Raw genomic sequence first — 12,464 nt, forward strand, 5'->3', positions numbered from 1 at the left:
AATGCATAAACCTCATAAAAACACCCTCATAGCTTTGAAACGCAAACATAAACAGCTTTTTAAATTGATCAAGAATGGAATGTTAATTTTGTCAATATTTTTAATATTCGTATTATTTCTAATATACAAGACTGTTGAAATTTCATCTTGCGCGCTCAAAATATTATTTTGTGCATTCAGAATTGTCACACATATAACTCCATAAAGTTGAGTTTTAAAAGGTATGTGTAGCCGCCATCGGCACCACACTGTCTCCACACATTTGGAGCACGCCGCTCATGCAAAACAAATATTTATATAATTTGTAGCTTTTGCGGTAAAATAATCTCACTAGGACATAACGTGATTTTAGTTTGTGTGCTGAATGTTTACGTAAGATGGGTACTCCAGATAGTATTGGTTTTTGGTATCTGAGCATTTTTGAGAGGACAAGTACATGAGCGTGGTATTGGACCCAATTCTGATACCAGTATCGGTATCTGGACATCCCTTGTATTTAGGCACTGTGATAGTTGCGAGTAAATGCTGGGGTCTTTGAAACGGGATGTGGTTGTGTAAACCACGAATGAGATCAACAATAATGTATGAATGCTCTTTGCAGGAGAGATTGCCATTCGGGTGTTTCGGGCATGCACAGAGTTGGGAATTCGCACAGTGGCTGTCTACTCTGAGCAGGACACCGGCCAGATGCACAGACAAAAGGCAGATGAAGCTTACCTCATAGGAAAGGGGCTGCCACCTGTAGCAGCCTACCTGCACATACCAGACATCATCAAAGTGGCAAAGGTCAGAGGTCTTTCCTAGCATCTGAATGGGCTGAGTAAGATGTTATGTAAATACTGGTTTGGCAAACTAAAGCATACTTTTGAGTAAAAGTTGTGGAGGTAGAACGTAACAAACAGACTCTGTCTATGACTAAGGGGCTTCTGTTAGATTTTAAACTTACAGATACTAAGGTCAAATACTGGCCTCCAGTTTTGTTGCTTGACAACATCTGCAAGAAATGCAAAGGATAACCTGTGTGCTTCAAATATGCCCATACTAGTCTCTGCATTTCTGGGTGTTTGTAGAATCCTTGCAAAATATATTTGTGTTTAAACTTGCAGTACATATTTGGTAAAATTGCTGCAAACATAGTGACAAATTTGTTGTTAATATATGGTAAAATTGCAGCAAATATAGGGACAAACTTGTAGTTGGTATTATTTGACCAACTTGTTGTTAATATGTGGTAAACATTGTGTCAAACATGGCGACAAACTTTTAGTTTATATATAGTTAAGAACTTGCTCGCTGTCTCTCGTCACTCCGGATCTTGGCAGCCGGCAGCAACCCCTCCATCCCAAGGTAGACTGTTGTGGCTGCCTCCGTCGAGGGTAAGGATGGGCACGGAAGCGGCGGGAACCGGCTGAACAGTAAACGTATGGTTTAATGTAAAACTCAACTTAAAACAGCATATAACATGAGACAAACAGACACATATGCAACGTGGCCATGTGCGTCTCTCTCAAACTGGTGTCTCCGTCCTCTCCTTATCTCGCTCTCCCGCTGATTCCGTGCCGGCCACGCTCCATCATGGCCCAGCCACGCCCCCCTCCTCGTCACAAGGTACTATTGTAAACTTGTGGCAACCGCAAAGAATTTGACACTAATGGAAAACCAGGTGCAACAAAAGAGGTTCACCTCTATAGCAAACTTTGACAACTTTACTAGTCGCGGATTGCGCTTTTTAAATTTGCAGAAGCTCAGACTATAGACATTACAGCAGCAGCATCTTTGATTTTTGATGGGAATGACAACAAGGCTGTGAGGGATAGACGTACAGTATCTTCAATGGGTTGTACTGCAAATGAAAGTGTTTTTGGATCGTTCTACAGCATGATAGTGATGTGTGATATTTTATACTTTTATTTGCTAAAATATTGAAATGCACAAAAGGTCAAATTTAATTGATATAGACTATTTGCTTATATATATATTAAACGTGCCATTGTTATATTTATTTTTTTATTTTATATTTAGTGTTACATGTCCGCCACTATCTTCAAGTAGTTCAGTAATAACTTAAGCAAACATGTGGTAACAATTAACCATTGTGAGGATGTAATGGAGTATAGATAGCTGACACACAACTGCTTGAAAGGAAGAGAAACACTGGGCAGAGGTTGTCTCAGGTGATAAATTGTTCCATAATGTTCTGCATATTGAAATAGGTGAAGTGACATCTTAATTTTTATGTTAGGGTCTGGTGCTGTACATGAGTTCAAAGACTACAATGTAATCACATTCTCTTAACACCTGAGGCTTTTAAGTGTTTGTGTGGTGATACAGTAAGCAGCAGATTAGAATCACATGACCTATAAAATACACAGCCGCAGTCATTGGACAGATCGACTGCAAACATTCCTGCTAAGTGCAGTAATTGCACATAATTATGCCATGTGATGAATGGTTCAGACACTACTGCCAAGAAGCATTTAGCCATAAAAATCCTCAACAGGCAACTGTTGAAGCCCACAACTCATTTCCTGATTAAATACCAGAGATAATAAGGCAATCAGTCAGTCAATAAATGAATTGCTTTATCAGCTTTTCAATTTAACAAGAGGGCTAATTTGGGTCTTAAATGACCCAATGTTGTGTAAAGTGAATGTGAAACATTCCTTACATCTTGTCATGACTTGTTAGAGAACTTAATCTGCTAACCTTTGATGCAGATTAAAAAAATAAATAAATAAGTGTACAAAACATTTTGTACTGTAGGGGAATTTGGGCTGTATGCTTGGAGGAAAGCTACTGCTTTTCAGAATTTTAACTTCAAATCTGATACTGTGGTACAATCATGGCCAGGACTAAGGGGAGGGTAGATGATGAAACGACCAAGTGACCAGTGCCCTCAGGTAACAAGAGAACCTATTGCAACCTAAAAGTCAAAATGCCCAGTTTTTTGACCCATTCTTCACATTCAGTATATAAATCATCTGCATTATTTCTTCTTTTCTTTTTGTCTGGGTCATTGTGTGTGCGTGCGTGCACACTAACAATTGAAAATGTGACTATCAAAACATTTGAAGAGGGATTAGTTTTGATAAAATAATAGCTGTGCCAGTTGGTAATGTTTCACAATCTGTACCTGGCAGGAGAATAATGTGGATGCCATCCATCCAGGCTATGGCTTCCTTTCAGAAAGAGCAGATTTTGCCCAGGCTTGTGTTGATGCTGGGGTACGTTTTATTGGCCCCAACCCAGAGGTGGTGCGCAAGATGGGGGACAAAGTTGAGGCCCGTGCCATTGCCACGAGTGCAGGTAAAGCATCCTTTGCAAACATCCATAGTCTTGTTTTCTTTGGCGAACATACCCTGTTCTCATTAGATTATATACACTAATTCCAAACTCTGCTTTACATGGTAAAGATGGCTAAAATGTTAAGTGAGCACAATATGAAGAATGTTCATGAATTTATATGCACAATGCTGGGTATTCAATTTTAATGCTAGCTTTTTGTAGCTGGTACCTTTTTATCTTTTTAACAGCAATTGTATCAGATGGTAATACCATAATACTTTGCTAGATATCATGGCACTGAATGATTTCCATATTCATGTACCACCTTATTTATGGTACTCTATGGTACTTTGAAGAAGGCATTGGTGTTTCCATGTCTAAAAGCCGTGGTGCTCTCATTTATTTTTTTATATATTTTTTTTATCTTTGGTCATCTGTAGGTGTGCCAGTTGTACCTGGAACAGATGGTCCCATTTCGTCTTTGCAGCAAGCTCAAGAGTTCTCCAACACCTATGGTTTCCCAATCATCTTTAAGGCCGCATATGGGGGAGGAGGCCGTGGAATGCGGGTGGTTAGGGAGTATGAGGTAAGTGGTGCCTGAGAGTAAAATTGTACAAAGGAGAACGTTTAGTGTATTTAAATACTTTAAAATTCTCTAAAGTGATTATATCGCTTTAATATATATGCAGTTGAAGTCAGAAGTTTACATACACCTTAGCTAGGGCTGGGTGATAAAACGATATCAATATTTATTTTGATAACTCCATGATATCAACGTTAAGCTGAGTAATTTTCGATATTTAGCCTGTGTTCTACATCTAGACATGCGTGTTGCTAAAAACACTAGCAGTTTGGCATTCTTGTCGTATGTTTCCACTGGCGCGTAGTGAGCAAATGTGAGTGAGCGCTTTCAATTCCTTCCTATGGAAGGCAAGCCCTTTTTCCTCCAAATATGACAATGGAGATTATGGCAAAAAAGTTCAATATTTGTTTCATCAGACCAGAGGATATTTATCCAAAAAGTAAGCAAAAGTAAGCAAGGAAGAAGCAAGCTTCTTCCTTGCTGAACAGCCTTTCAGGTTACGTTGATATAGGACTTGTTTTACTGTGGATATAGATACTTGTTTACCTGTTTCCTCCAGCATCTTCACAAGGCCTTTGCTGTTGTTCTGGGATTGATTTGCACTTTTCACACCAAACTACATTAATCTCTAGGAGACAGAATGCATCTCATTCCTGAGCGGTATGATGGCTGCGTGGTTCCATGGTGTTTATATTTGCGTAGTATTGTTTGTACAGATGAACGTGGTACCTTCAGGGATTTGAAACTGTTCCCAAGAATGAACCAGACTTGTTGATGTCCACAATTTATTTTGAAACAGCGAGGCAGTGACTTTAAATCAGAAGCTAATTGCCTAAAGGCTTGACATCATTTTCTGGAATTTTCCAAGCTGCTTAAAGGCACAGTTAACTTAGTGTGTGTAAACTTCTGACCCACTGGAATTGTGATTTATAGTGAATTAAAAGTGAAACAATCTGTCTGTAAACAATTTTTGTAAAAATGTATGTCAAGTAAATGACTAAATTACTTGTCATAACTATAGTTTGCTAATATTAAATCTGTGAGTTTTAATTACTTCAATCTAAGTGTATGTAAACTTCTGACCTCAACTGTACAGTATATTAGACCACTGGATTCACATGGATTACTTTTATACTGCCTTTATGTAATTTTTAGAGCTTGAAAGGTCTGGTCACCATTAACTTGCGTTGTAAGGACGTACACAGCGGAAACACTCTTCTAGAAATCTTTGTGAGAAAGAAAGTCATACACACCTGTGATGGCATGAGGCTAAACTATCCCTTTAATATTTGTATATATGTATGTAATTATTAATTTTTTTCAGAATTGAATGAACCCTTGTCTAGCATTTTATGTGAGGTAATTGGACTTTGAATTTGTTTGCTGTGCAGATACTGGTATTCAGGCTCCAATATTAGCACTCACCAAATAACTAATAAAATTGTAGTATAATACATAGTTTAAATTGCAATGTAAAATTACAGTCTAGCTGATGCTGATGTGAGCAAATCAAAGAGATACAAACAATATACTAAAGAAAAGCTCAGTAACGGTCACACATCTTCTATTGACTTTTGCCTCTTTGGAAAATTCACAACCAGATGTTGAGCTAGGAAAATAATACTCTCCTCCTTCATTGTCATAAGTTCAGACAACCAACATCGCCACCAAAATGAAAATATAAGGAACAAAAAATCATTGTGTCCCACTGCTTTTGTAACCGTTGGTGTTTCATAGTGGGACTGTATAAGTTTGCTGCAAATATACAAGGGAAAAATGGCATTGGAAAAGTTGTTAATTTTACTTAACTTTCTAAATTTACTTGAAATTGGGTCCCTTCTGGTTCTGTATGATTTGGGGTACTGATTATTTATTCCAATGACCCCGTGTTTATTTGTGCACTAAGGAACTGGAAGAGAACTATCAGCGAGCGTACTCTGAGGCCCTAGCAGCCTTTGGCAATGGAGCTCTGTTTGTGGAGAAATTCATTGAGAAACCCAGACATATCGAGGTGCAGATCCTGGGTAAGTCCATACTTGGTTTGTGTTCAAAAACTGTAAATAACTCTAATATTACATCTGTTTCCAGGCCAAGTAATGATCAGTCTAACATTATCACTGAAAAGCACTCCAAAACCTCCAAAAGCAAATGACATTTCTGCTAGAAGTGGCTGGCAGCTAATTAAAGCATATTTGTGTATTTACATAGAGCACACTGTTCTTGACAACTAACAGAATGGTGCAGTGCTCTGTTGCCTTCTAATATGCATAGTGTTTATTGATCAGTTATGTAATTGTTGATGATATTTTGGAGAAATACAAGCAGATTTGATTGTTTACAGTGCCAGATGGTATTTAGACTTCTGTGTAATGATAAGCTGATTGATCCACTGTTTGTAGGCGATAAATACGGCAATGTCATTCACCTGTACGAGAGGGACTGCTCCATCCAGAGGAGACACCAGAAGGTGGTGGAGATTGCCCCGGCCTCACAACTCGACCAACACCTTAGAGACCGACTGACTGCTGACTCTGTTAACCTCGCCCGACAGGTACAAATGAACACATCTGACAGATGGTTGCATTGGCTTTCTTTCAAGCCCTATGCAAATACAACAAAGACATCACTTTTTAAAATAGATTAAAAATGTATGAATACACTGTTGCCCATGTACTGAGTTTTAAGGGGCATTTGGAGATTCTGTGCCTACAGTGGCTCTCAAAAATATTTGGACATTTAAGCTGCTTAAAAATGAATGACTCTTTGTATTAGATAGGAAAATATCAAATCAAGTGGCTTTTCATAGCCATATTTGCAATTACATTGAACTAACTGGTCCTTTGGTTCACATAGGTGTTCTAGCAGGGTGAGGTGTAGTTCATCACATTACTGTAGACATGTTTTGAGTTTGACATACTATTTCTCTTTTGTCAATTGTTTTATTTTTTTTTATTACATAAGGTTTCCTAGGAATTAGTTATACTTAAAAGTGTGCTTCTTTTTATTTAAAATGATTGCCACATGCAATGACATTCTTGCATTAAGTGTTCAAATAGGAGTCACTGTATGTGAAAATAGAGACCTATCCAAGGCTCTTGATTTGCAAGTTAACTTTTTAATTTGTAAGGTTGCCTGAGAGACTATCTAGATTCTCAGAGAGATAAAATGGAAAGAGAGGGCTAAGAGATTTGAAGCCACAAGCGCTAAGCAATTTTAGTAAACAAAAGATGCATCTGTAATTTTGAATCTCAAAGTAAAGTCTGCAGTAGATCCTCAGAATGTAGTATACTAAATTAGACAGCAGGCAGCACTGCTGTGCCATTGATTTGGCCAGCACTTTTAGCAGCCATGTAATGTTTCCCTTCATCCATTTCACTGGATGTATGTTTGTATGTTTGCCAAGACTGAAAAAATGGTCTGTGATTGCTGTAACGGACAAGCTGTTACAGAAATACAGCAGCATCTGCAAAATAACCAAGTGCCTGTATATCTCTATCGCAATCCAGTACTTCAATTATTCAAACCCCCTCCCAAATCCACCCTAATCATTTCTTTGCGTTATTAGATTGTTTTATTTTTCTTTTGGCACATTTTTATCTGAGCATGCCAATCTGAGGGAACAGTGGACTGTATGCACTAGCATTTGGACAGGTTTGATATTTTATCTGCTGAAGATTAGAAGATTTTTATCTACTGACAAAAGTGCTGTTTTTTTTCTTTGGAGATTTTAGACACCAGGCTAACACCTGCAACCAACATCTGTTTACTGTTTATACATAATTTTTCTTTTTGATCACATGTAAGCACCAGTTGATCAGTCTGATGTTAGCAAGAAATGTACACAACCACATAACTCAAACTGACAGCTAACTCGAAATCAAAAGAGTGATTTCTCAAAAGACTCCCTTTGTTGTGTCTTATAAAATGCCCCCGAGAACACACATATTTGTGTGATTTACAGCAATAGTTCTGATGACGCTTCTCAGAGATATGCTGAGTTTTATTTAGTCCTGTTTGGATATAACAATAACACGCTAGCATGGCATACCAAGGGATGTAAACAGATGTTCGATAATTGCAGTTTAATTTGGATTTATACCCTCCTTAATTATTTGGTCCCTAATGCAGTGAACTCTGCACTTTGTATATGAACATCATCTTCCCTTCAGGCTTATTTGCGCCTTTAAACACTATGCATCATTGTACTTTTGTATAAGTGGCATATCCTTTCTTCAGTGCCTAATGTTTGTTGCCATTTTTATATTTCAAATAATTTATTCACCTATGAAAAGCCATTATTAACATAAATGGTCTGTTAGCTGTAGTAGATTTTAACCACATTTGAATTTTCTGAAAGAAATTCCAGTGTTTGCAAGGCAGTAAAATAATTTATTTATTTATTTTTTTAAGCAAGTTTAGATTTTAGGGCTTTAGTTTTGTGTACATGAAATGCTGCATCAGAGCTTTGTTTGTCAAACTCATTACACATTATTGTTTTCTTCAGGCTTTACAAGAAAAATTGCATTATGCTATACAAGAAAGAAAGGAGCAGTCACATTTCAGTATACAAATTGATGTAAAAATATATATTAGTTTATTCATATATATTATATTTAAACATATATTTTTGAATTCAATTATAATTGATTAAAAACTTAATGACTGAGGCAACTGTAATTTTTTTTTTTTTAAACTACACATAGTCATTATCATTACTGACAGGTTGTTCATATGACAGTTTCCCAAATCAAAGTATACCAAGCAGCTCTTGCTTCATTTCTAAAATAAATGATGTCTTCTGTTATGTGAGTCAAATGTTGATTCATAAACTGCTCCAACTGATTCATTAAGTCATTCGGGGAATATTTCATCACACTGATTCAAACCAGTAACTCATTGAGCCTTTTAAACTTAATTAAAAGAATTGGCTCAAAAGAGTAATTTGCTCCTAAAATGGACTACTGGTTGATTTTTTTTTTTTTTTTTTTTCCCCGAGCATCCTGTGAGGACAACTCGTTAGAAAGACCAGTTTTCTTGCCATTATTTTACAATACACTGTGTTTTTAAATCATCAATGCAATTAGATAAATGGCAAGATCATGACTTTGTAAAAATTGCTTTACAAAAATGTAGCTATAAAATCAATAGTGGCAATAAAGTTTCAATAGCGGCAGATCGCTGCTGCTGGAAATTTGTGCATCAAACACTGATATGCAGATATTACAATGACATCACTTCGATCTATGTACATTTTAAATGCTGAACAGTTATACAAAGTCATTGGGAAATGTTCAAACTCTACTCTTAAATTTCTTCAAAGTATCAAGTTAAAAAAATATAAACTGGCAGCAGTTTTTGCAATTTCTGTCACTGTGTGTGGGGTGTGGGGTGGGGGGGGGGGGGGGGGGGCTTGTGCATACACATCCATAAACCACCTCCCTCTATGTGTGCCATTACATGCCTGCCTTGCTGGGTTTCTGTCAGTCCGATGAACCATAAACATGACATTTATTACACTATTTATAAAACGTCTTTATTTTCAAAGTTCTTTCAGTTGTAATTGAAGACTTTTTTTCCCATTTTCTTTTTTTTTTTTTCATTTATTTATTTTTAATACAGCCATTTTTCAATATAGAGTTTCTAAATAAACATGCATAAAAATATTTAGAGATGCTGGAATCAGCTCAGTATAGTGCTGGCACATTGAAATGTCCATTCACTGTGTTCATTTCCTTTGACTGCCATTACTGGATTCGACCAACATACACTCAGAAAAAGGTTTTAAACCCTTTCAGCCCTAATGGTCACTTTGCTGTCAGTTGATTAGCATTCTGGAATATGTGAATGCATTTGTGTGTGTGTGTGTGTGTGTGTGAAAGAGAGAGCAAAAGACAAATGAAGTATTCTGTGTGTCAAGCGGTTTAGTGTGACTGAATATATATATATATATATATATATATATATATATATATATATTAGCTGTGAGTTTGTGAAATGAATGTGACAAAAGAAATACAAAAATATATAGAAAATAATTTAGCAATTCTTTCAATTGTATTGTCTCTGCTAATCCCATGCAACAGCACACATGCAGGGCAACATGCAAAAAAACACTCCATTTGTATAGTTCTTTTTAATGAATCGGTCAAACTGATTGGTGAATCAGATTAATTCAAACACAGGAGTTATTGGTTTGAATCAGTCCGACAGCTCACTTCCTCATCAAATCTGCTTGGATTACTCTCTTGCTGACTGAACCGCAGGCTATAATGTCTGTCGTAAAATGAAATGAGAACCCTTACTGTGTAATGTGTACTTTTGGAAAGATATGTTCAAAAAGCTAATTTGTAGGGTCCTGGGTAGCTCAGCAAGTAAAGACACTGACTACCACACCTGGAGTCGCAAGTTTGAATCCAGGGTGTGCTGAGTGACTCCAGTCAGGCTTCCTATGCAACCAATTGGCCCGGTTGCTAGGGTGGGTAGAGTCACGTTAGATTACCTCCATTACTCATGGTCGCTATAATGTGGTTCGCTCTCAGTAGGGCGAGAGTTGAGCTGTTTGTGGATGCCATGGAGAGTAGTGTGACGCTTCCACACGTACTAGGTTGCCACAGTAACTCAACAAGCCACGTGAAAAGATGCAGGGGTTGAGGATCTCAGATGTGGAGGCAACTGAGATTCGTCATCCTCCACCCGGATTGAGGCAAGTCACTACGCCACCACAAGGACTTAGAACGCATTGGGGATTCCAAATTGGGGAGAGAATCCTAAACAATAAAAAAAAAAAAAAATTATTATTTCAAATTCATTATGGTTAATGATAAATTCTTTTTGGACACTAGGACAAATTATATTTGTAATGCTATAGCTTTTGATTGCTTTGTCTTAACACAAGATACACAAGATTTCTTAGATACAGTTGACATGATTGGGAACAAAACAAAAGCAGTTTTTCATAGCCACCTTATTTACACCCAGAGATGTATAATGTATAATTTTTTTTCTTCTTTCTCCAGCGGTTACTGTCCTTTGGCTGAGAGTCTCAGAATTTATTCTAATCTATATCATAATTTATTTTATTTTTTTTAAGTTTCCTTTACAAGGATAATGAACTCTTTTGTTGTTGTTGATTTTATAAGCTTTTATTTTTGGGTATGCCACTGAAAAAGGAAATCTTTAAAAACAGTTGTTAACATTTTTCACTTTGCCACCATCTTGGATTTCTTTTTATCACAGAGCTTACCTTAATGCATTCTGGAATTGCCTTCTCCATATAGGATACACACGATGCCACCTAAGAATTTGGCTAAAACGAGATATCTGAAAAAGCAGCATAATTAAGTTACCTACCTTTTGGAAATGCTTTTGCAACTAGAATGGAGACAACATTTTAAGGTGTCGTATGCACAAAGTAACCTCCCTTGCCTTTGGGACAAAGCAATATAGTAGTATTCTTTTTTTAAAGTAGTTAGGCCTAATTTCAGGGATGGCTTTTGGGGTTGGTGGCCCTCGCTGCAAAACCAATAGGAAACATTAGAATGTGTGTGCAAGAAGCAAGGGAACTTGAAGGAGAGCAAGAGATGGATAAAGAGAAAGAGAGCTGAAATCTTTCCTCCATCTGTTCTATCATTTGTATGAGGAAAATGAAGATGTCCATGCCTTGCAGATTTCACAGCGCAAGCATTAAAACCTCATTTGAGCTTTTGACATGTTCACGCAGATATTTGAAGCTCTCCTCTATCTCCTTTCCTGTTGCTGAGTAGTGCAGCTTTTCACATGACTTGTCCTCTTAAGAGCAGCGGGATGTATCCCTCTGTTCTCTCAGTCTTGGCTCCGTCTTTTATGTCAAAGAAAATTCTCCCTGGCTCTTATAATTGTTTAATTCAATTTTTAAAGCATGGCAGCAGTTTCAAGCAACTGTGAAGGATGAAATGGTTTGTCTTCGTCATGTTTAATAATTAGGGCTGTATGTCACTAAAATGGAAATGTCATGTGCGATAATGTTGCCCGTTCTTCGTGTTTGTAGAAAGACACAATTTGATTTGACTCCAACTGACCTTTAGCAGACGTTCAACACTGACGTTCAACACTGTCTTTAGCAGTAGCCATTTAAGAATATGAACCACAATAAACAGAAATATGAGATCTCATGCATGACCTTCGAAGCCATCGTCGTTTCATGCTCCGTTTCTGAATATCTTTCAATCCATCCTCTGTGATGCTCAAAGTGATGATGTTTGACAGACTCCAGTTCTTATTGTTGACCCGATGACGGGAAGCTTTTGTAATCAGTCGTTCATATAATTGCTTGTACAGAAATGCGAACTTCACATTTCCTCAAAGCTTATGACCCTTTTGTTATTGTAACTTTTTTTTTTTTTTTTTTTTTTTATAACTAAGGGATGTTGCAATTCTTTTACTTTACGCAAAAAATGAAAATTCTGTCATAATATATTCCCCCTCAAGTTGTTCCAAACCAGCATGACTTCTGTGGAACCCAAAACAAAAGATGTTAGGCAGAATGTTAGACTCTGTCACCATTTACTTTAATTGCATCTTTTTTTCAAAATGTTTTGCTGTGTTCCTTTAAATGGGT

At 37.1% G+C, this 12,464-nt stretch overlaps 1 protein-coding gene across 1 annotated transcript in view; it reads left to right on the forward strand.

Annotated features, from left to right (window-relative positions):
* The window catches only part of LOC127627450 (pyruvate carboxylase, mitochondrial-like), a 165,741-nt gene that overhangs the window by 12,074 nt on the left and 141,203 nt on the right, over positions 1 to 12,464 (forward strand). The window contains exons 3-7 of the mRNA XM_052103834.1: positions 602 to 786; positions 3,141 to 3,306; positions 3,726 to 3,871; positions 5,775 to 5,892; positions 6,268 to 6,419. Coding sequence (XP_051959794.1) covers positions 602 to 786; positions 3,141 to 3,306; positions 3,726 to 3,871; positions 5,775 to 5,892; positions 6,268 to 6,419 — 767 coding nt within the window. The remainder of the gene's footprint in view (positions 1 to 601; positions 787 to 3,140; positions 3,307 to 3,725; positions 3,872 to 5,774; positions 5,893 to 6,267; positions 6,420 to 12,464) is intronic.

Source organism: Xyrauchen texanus, chromosome 34 (genome assembly GCF_025860055.1).
Source record: "Xyrauchen texanus isolate HMW12.3.18 chromosome 34, RBS_HiC_50CHRs, whole genome shotgun sequence".
NCBI classification, from domain to species: domain Eukaryota; kingdom Metazoa; phylum Chordata; class Actinopteri; order Cypriniformes; family Catostomidae; genus Xyrauchen; species Xyrauchen texanus.